Genomic DNA, 7753 nt, shown 5'->3' on the forward strand with positions numbered 1-7753 from the left:
CAAACTGTAACCGTCATTTGTTTGGACCTCTGGTAACCACCTCCACATATGCAGTAAAAATTAACTTATAAGTTGAACTCTGTACTGCATAATTTAGTTGTTTTACATAATGAGATTTTGTGTGTTCATTTTTGCCCACAGCTTCAAACCTGAAAAGAAATTTCTGTAGCTGACCTCAAGTGAACTAATTAGTTACTTTTTAAGATGTTGAAATCCACACAGCAGTGGTGGTGAATTCTGTCCCTGCAGAGCATCAAACATCAGTTTTGACAGATAAGACAGACACCTCAGTGGAGAAACTTGCATTCGCTTCAGGCCCTGCAGACATGGATGGCTCCAGTGACAGGCTGTTCTGCTGCAGATGGGTGCGCAACAAGATCCCCCTGACCCACAGGGAGGAACTGTACCACATCCTGAGGATGACAGGGCCTCTGGTAAGAACTGGCACTGTGTACAAAACTTATTCTGTCTGCGAGGGGTTCTTAATGTATGCAGTGGAAGATTGAAAGGTGTTTTGTTTAAAATGTCAGGAAAAGTAGACTGTGATTGAGATTTAGAAACTGAAATCAGTCAACATAAAGCGTCGACAGTGGCTGAACAGTGTCGGCAGCCTGCCAAAACAAAGACAGTGCAGTAGCTCATTTATAAAACAAATTGCCATGCAAATTAGTTGTATTTACTGTCTTTCATTTCTATTGCATGTGTGTTAAAGGCTGTATCACCTGTTCCTGTAATGATGTCTGTCTTCCTAGCTGCTCTCTCGAATCCTCAATTACCTGCTTCCATTTGTGGTTACAATGTTCTGCGGGCGTCTGGGGAACGATGTGATGGCCGGTTATGGATTAGCCTCTGCTGTAAGTGGTCATCTGTGTGCTGCACAGACTTGTGGAGACCAACATGACGAAATGACACGTGGAGACGTAATTTCAGATTAATTGTCCAGCTATAAACTCACAAGCTTTTCCAGTTCTTCCGCAAAACTGATGGCTTAATCAATATGTAGCGCTTTTACTCTCATGAGTCATAGAAACGTCGACTACATCAGATTCATTATGTTTTGTATTTCAGGCCATTAATGTTACCACTGCAGCGACGGGAGGCGGTCTGGCGCTGGCATGTGATACTTTGGTGTCTCAGGTTTGGAAACCTCCTTTGGCTCTGCTTTGCTCTCTCCAGATCCAGATTGTTGCCTTTCATGAAGCGATTAACACTGTCTGTGTGCTGTTGTGTAGACATTTGGTGGCAAGAACTTACTGCGGGTGGGAGTGATTCTTCAGCGGGGCATCATCATCCTGCTGCTCTTCTGTCTGCCCTGCTGGGGTCTCCTCATTAACGCTGAGGCCATCCTGTTGTGCATGGGCCAGGAACCTGAGGTGGCCAGGTAAGTGAAAGCACTAAATTATCATGTAAAACAAAAGATTATCCTAAGATTTAAAGGTCCCACGTGGTGAAAAAAACTTTTTATGGTGTTTTTTATAACATTGAAGGTGTAAAATGTAAGCTGTTAAGATACAAAGACGTTTATTCTGTCATTCCTCAAGCCCCCCCACCACTAGTTAGCCTCTTAGCTTTAAAAACAAGCCAGATTACAGCCCATATTTATACAACATTTATAATAAAATTAACCACATTTGCAGTATTTTGAGCTAAAAAACTCAAAGATACACCTTGGGAACATGTAAGACTTTGATAAATTTACAAAAAAAATTACACAATATGGGCCCTTTAAAAAACACTATCTCTGCACCAACATCATTTCAGGTCCCCATGTGCTTAACACTTCTTGCCATAATTAATTGTTGGCTGCCAGCAGAAATAAATGGCAAGACTAAACAGTGTATGCCACCTGAAAGTGCAATTTCCTTTTCTTTAATTGGATCTGAATGCAGTTTCTTGTTTTCAGAATAGCCCAGCTGTATATGACAGCCTTCATTCCTGCAGTGCCAGTAAGTTGTGACTTTTTTTTTTACACATTTAAGCATAAATTCAGTACATTTTACACGTTCTCTCATTGTTTAAGATCAACCGTTTATATTTCTTTTTATCTTTTAGGCAATGTTCCTGCATCATCTACAGGTGTCTTATCTGCAAAACCAGGTGCTCTAATGTTCATTGCACATATTCTGTTTGTTTCATTACTCAGAATTAATAATCTGTTGTCTTAATTGATGTAATTGCACCTCTGAGGGGATGGCTGTGGTACTCCACGCGTCATCTGGTGTTTGTCTTCTCAGGGAATCATTCTGCCACAGATGTACACCGCCGCTTTGGCAAACATAGCAAACGTGGTGACGAACTACATCTTTCTTTACTGGCTAGATCTGGGTGTGATGTAAGCTGCCTTCACATGTCTCAGGGTAGCATTTCAAATCTGCATTTAAGAGTGCACACACTGCTATATCACCACATCTGTGTGCTCACAGTGGATCTGCAGCAGCTAACACTCTGTCTTGGATTTACATCTGCGTTTTCCTGTTTGCTTACATTTGGTGGAAGAAGCTCCATGTGACGACATGGGGAGGTGAGGGTTTTAATATTCAGTCTCCCTGTGCAGGACTCTCTTCATCCTCATTGTTTTCCACGCTCCATAAATGAACATCTCTCTCCCCCTGCAGGCTGGTCTGTAGAGTCGCTGCAGGAGTGGGGCTCCTACATGAAGCTGGCCTTTCCCAGCACATTAATGACCTGTTTTGAGTGGTGGGTTTATGAGTTTGGGGGATTCTTTGCAGGTAATTTGTGCTTATGTCTACCCCGTTTACATAAAACATGAGCACCCTGTGATGAAATAATTTGTGATACACCCTGCCATGACTGTTCTTTCTCTTCTTTGTTTCTAACAATCAGGAATGCTAAGTGAGGATGAGCTGGCAGCCCAGCATGCTGTGATAATGATCGCTTTCATAACTTACATGGTACTGAGTGCAAATCAGAGCATTGTGTTGACACTTCTTTCATAAAAAGTCTCAGATTTAGGTGGTTAAAAGTAACTCTGATGAACTGTAGTTGCAGTTTAGCTTCAGCATACTCAGGAGCAAGCTGTTTTCCATGACTGTGGTTATATTTTATGTATTTATTTTTACTATCTTCATAATTATAAACCCACAGTTCCCTCTTGGCATCCAAGCTGCAGCATGCGCCCGGGTGGGGAACGCTCTCGGTGCAGGAGACACTGCCAGGGCCATCCTAAGCACCAAGATGTCATTTGCGCTTGCAGGTCAGTAATACATCTGTTTTTGCATCCAGCATCAATAAATAAGCACTTGAAGTTCAATTTCTTCCTTGTTTTCTTCAGTTTGATAGATTTCAAACCTTTTTTGTTCCTCCAGGTAGCATTGCTGTTGTTGAAGGTATTGTGCTCGGCTCCACTAAAACAGTGATTGGCTTCATCTTCACCTCTGATGAGTGAGTCTGCACACATGCTCTCACATGTTACAAAACTTTACACTAGAGCCGTTAGATCACACCAGAAAAAACAGAATCAATGGATGCAGAAAAACTGGAGACAAATTCCAACCCCCATCAGGTCTCCATAAGGGCAGATGGGTTGAAGGTGGAACCTGGTGGGCCAAATGTGGAGGGAGAACGAGTCAAAAGAGAACATGTTGCTTTATTATCATTTCAGGAAAATTGTAGATCTGGTGTCGCACTTGATGAATGCTTACTGCTTCCTTCAGTTCTTTGACGGTCTTGTGGTGAGTCCGCCAGCCTTTACTGTGTGCAAAGCAAATATTTCTGCAGTGTGATGCCAAAGCAAGAGATAAATGTCACCTTGGAAATGTGTTTTTTTCTCTTATTCTAGTGTGTGTGCACAGGCATCTTCTTGGGCACGGGTAAACAGAAGATACCAGCTGTGGCGAATTTCATTGGATACTACATGATAGGGCTTTCACTGAGCATTGTTTTTATGTTTGTCGCAAAATTGAGAGTTTTGGGTAATTATATGTATTTTGACATATTCCTTGACATAAGAAGAACACAAATGAAGCTTTCTGTGCCTTTATTATACCATGTTGTGTTTTTCTCTGCAGGTTTTTGGCTGGGACTGCTCGTTGCCGTCGTCATACAATCCACCTTTTACATCACTGTGATCATTTTCAAGCTTGACTGGAAGAGAATGACAGAGGAGGTATACTACGGATTTATCTCACAATTACTGACTTGAGCAGTTTGATTTCTGAAACGTTGCTTACAGAGACAAACCTGGCCAAATGCAATAATTAGTTATTAAAGTGTGTCACTAAGGAAAAGTGGATGTTTTGTTTTTGTGTCTTCTTGCGTTTTTAGGCTGTGAAACGAGCTCAGAAAAAGACCTACATGGCACTATTAGGCGGTGAAGCCCTGTCCGACCCTGTGGGTAACAACACAGCAGGACAGACAGCAAGTAATGAGAATGTAAGTGGCCTGATATTTCCAAAAATAACAAAAGTCTAAATGGCTTTTTCATATTTTTTTTTAACTCAAATATTAATTAGCTTTTCTGATTTGTTTTCTGTATATTTTCTAAAGAATGCTGTGAACCTGACCTGTGACCTTTGTTAATTAAATTAAACACTGCCTGCTCTCCTTCTGACTTAAAGGGGAACTTCGTTTTTTTTCAACCTGGGGTCTGTTTTCGTATGTCATTTCATACATGTGAGTGATGGAGAAATGAATTTTCGACATAGCTCCAGTATTTAGCCAGGCAGGCAGCTTCGCAGCTCAGCTAGTGAAAAGTATGGGGCAACTTGCCCCCCGCGTCAAAGTCCGCCCTAACGTGCTTTTTTGCCCCACACTGACTGGCTCAGATAGTCTCAACGAGTGTCCCACAACATACTAGAGATGAGAAGTGAACAAAAACCTCCACATTACTTGGCGATCGCTATTTGTTGTGGTCTGTATCCAAAGCTCAGGACGCTAGAAACCAAATCTCGTTCCGAAATCACGCGATAGCTTGCGCCAAAACCGGTGTTTTGGCGCGAGTTATCGCGCGATCGCCAAGTAATGTGGAGGTTTTCATTCACTTCTCATCTCTCGTATGTTGTGGGACACTCGAGACTATCCGAGCCGGTCAGTGAGGGAAAAAAAACACGTTAGGGCGGATTTTGACGCGGGGGGGCAAGTTGCCCCATACTTTTCGCTAGCTGAGCTGCTAGCTGAGCTGCTAAGCTGCCTGCCTGGCTAAATACTGGAGCTATGTCGAAAATTCATTTCTCCATCGCTCACATGTATGAAATAACATATGAAAACAGACCCCAGGTTGAAAAAACCAAAGTTCCCCTTTAATATAATGAAGAATTTGATGCTTTCTTCCAGTCTGTGGATGGCTACATGTCTGTGGTCACCAATGGGAGCTCTGAGAAGCAGGGTGGAGTGGAGCAGCTAAAGGGTGGTCATCTCTCCATCACCCAGCTGATCCTCCGCCGAGGCCTGACCATGTTTGCAGCAGTTTCACTTCTTGCTGTGGGAGTGCTTGTTCACTTTGTCGTACCCCTACCAGAGACCCCGGCAAAGGACAACTTCACTACGGACTGGATCAATACTACAAATACCCCAGATCAAATTTTTTCCACTGTGCTGCTCCTGACACAAGAGTCAGCATAACCTTGAGAGCTGTGATCATAAAATCAATGTTTGGACTCAGTGTTGTAAAAAAAAAAGAAAAAGAAAAAAATCCCTGAATTTTAGACTCTTGTGGATTCATTATGTCTGAGTGACTCAGGCCCAAACTGTGGCTGAAAAATGAAGTAAATTAGTGATGTAACATAAATATTTTCTTTAATTTATTATTTTAAACGAGATAGAATGAATTCATTGTTGACTGTTGACTATTTCACTTTATTGCCTATGTTGTCATTGGTTCTTGCATCATCTGAACGTAATAAAACTCAGTTAATGAATATTTCAGGAGATGTTTTATTGAACAGAGGAATGGTGAAGTTTTGTGAGTTGAACCCTTCAGTGCTTCCATTTAACATTTGTTTGCCCCCGCTCAAAATCAGACAAATTTTTGATCACAATTCAATTTAATGAAATTTAGTTTTACCTGAATAACACAACATAAGTTCTCTCAATGTACTTTACATAGGAAGTTGAAAACCTTACAGAATTATAATATAGAGAGTCCAGTAATTCCCTTTAAGCAGCTCTTTGGCGACAGTGGAAAGAAAAACTCCCCTTAACATGAAGAAACCTCCAGTAGAACCGGGCTCAGGGAGGACAGTCATTTGCCCCCAACTGCTTGGAGTTAGAGTAAAAGAGAAAGAGAGCAGGACAGCAGAGAGAACAAACAAACACTGCATATGAGAACAATAAACATTAGGGAAGTCTGTTAAGCCAGTCAGTGCAGATCAGAAATATGCCACAGATGCCTGCAGAGAGGACAAACCACAAACTATGCGGGAGAGAGGCATATAGTGGTTGTATATAAACGTATGGGGAGAGAATGAGAGGAGAGGAGAGAAAAGGGTTCTCAGTGCATCATGGGAAGCCTCAGCATAGCAGCATAACTGATTGATAGTCCAGAGTCACCTGAGGCAGCGCTAATTATTGACTTCATCAGAAAAGAAAGTTTGAAGAATTACAGGAGAGATGGTGTCTGCCTCCTGAATCCAAATCTGAAACCGGTTCTACAAAAAAGTAGCCTGATAGAGGAAGAATCTGCCTCCCATTCTGCTTTTGGAAACTACTGGAGCCACAAAGAATCCTGTACTCTGAGAGTAAATTGCTCTGTTTTGATAATATGGTTCAATAAGAAGATAAACGGAGCTTGGGGTTGAAGAGCTTTGTACATTAAGTGAAGGATTCTAAATTCAGGAGCCAATGAAGAGAAGCTAATACGTAAAACATATGATCTTTCTTTTCCTGGTTCCCGTCAGAACTCTGGCTACAGCATTTTGGATCAACTGGAGGTTTTGTTGAGAATTATTGGGGCATCCTGACAATAAGAAATTCCCATAGTCCAGCCTGGAAGCATCACTCTGAGACATGATGTTCCTGATGTTGACAGTACTGTACAGGTAAAGGAAGGTCTTCCTTGAGACTTAATTCATGTGTGGATTAAAGTACATATCCAGGTTAAAAAAATGATCAGATGTCTTCATAGTAGTCCTAGAGAGCAGGAAAATGGCATCCAGAGTGACTACATGCTTAGATAAGACTCTTAAAAAGGTCATTCATTTATGTCACGTGTTTCTATTAAAATCAGTATCCACTCTTCTTTTGTTATAGATTCTTTAATGGTTAATTCCTTGGTTTTTGCTTTTTTGTGATAAGAAAAAGACTATTTTCTGGCTATTTGCTGTGATGTTTTATTATATTACCTAAGTATATTTTATTGAAGTTACTATAGATCTCTAAATCTAATAATGTTTAACTTTTACAATAGCTAAATATATTCTAGTGTTAAACAATTCCAAAGTATGTGAAAGGCTCTGAGAGGTTAAATCATCAAATTGTCTCCAACAATGTCCATGTTTTGATCTCCAAATCTGCACGTGTGTTATCTTTGGCGCGATAAAAACCTGATATAGTTATTATTGGAGAATTCCCTTCACTTGACCGAACTAGTCAATTGTGCTTTACACACATTTAATCACTTACTTCAAAACATTCTTGCTTTCAAGCCCTCCATCTTAATCTCTGCTGTGACTGCAGGGTTTTTCTTGTTTTTCACTTCCAATCAGTGTTGTTTCAGCTGGCCTTGGCGGATTTCCAGGGCAGCTGTGACCCCAGCAAGATTTCCATCCTTTGCAGCACCCTGGAGAGCAGCTAGGAT

The 7753-nt window shown here is 41.2% G+C and overlaps 1 protein-coding gene across 1 annotated transcript; it reads left to right on the forward strand.

The window, feature by feature from the left end:
• The first annotated feature begins 291 nt into the window (after positions 1-291).
• Positions 292-5878, forward strand: LOC110966861 (multidrug and toxin extrusion protein 1-like). The gene is made up of 17 exons (XM_022216353.2): positions 292-434; positions 753-854; positions 1069-1137; positions 1233-1381; positions 1904-1946; positions 2053-2097; positions 2235-2332; positions 2424-2521; positions 2616-2729; positions 2845-2912; positions 3106-3214; positions 3327-3402; positions 3623-3692; positions 3800-3932; positions 4029-4126; positions 4285-4392; positions 5293-5878. The coding sequence occupies exons 1-17, from the start codon at positions 327-329 to the stop codon at positions 5578-5580; spliced, it is 1776 nt and encodes a 591-aa protein (XP_022072045.1). The 5' UTR covers positions 292-326; the 3' UTR covers positions 5581-5878.
• Positions 5879-7753: the final 1875 nt, after the last annotated feature.

This window comes from Acanthochromis polyacanthus, chromosome 13 (assembly GCF_021347895.1).
Source record: "Acanthochromis polyacanthus isolate Apoly-LR-REF ecotype Palm Island chromosome 13, KAUST_Apoly_ChrSc, whole genome shotgun sequence".
NCBI classification, from domain to species: domain Eukaryota; kingdom Metazoa; phylum Chordata; class Actinopteri; family Pomacentridae; genus Acanthochromis; species Acanthochromis polyacanthus.

What these genes read in the sequence shown, in the direction of transcription:
- LOC110966861 (XM_022216353.2), top strand. Translation starts at nt 327, where the DNA reads ATGGATGGCTCCAGTGACAGGCTGTTCTGCTGCAGATGGGTGCGCAAC. An exon ending in GTGATACTTTGGTGTCTCAG is followed by an intron (nt 1,138 to 1,232) that starts GTTTGGAAACCT and finishes GCTGTTGTGTAG; the next exon opens with ACATTTGGTGGCAAGAACTT. An exon ending in TCGCTTTCATAACTTACATG is followed by an intron (nt 2,913 to 3,105) that starts GTACTGAGTGCA and finishes ATAAACCCACAG; the next exon opens with TTCCCTCTTGGCATCCAAGC.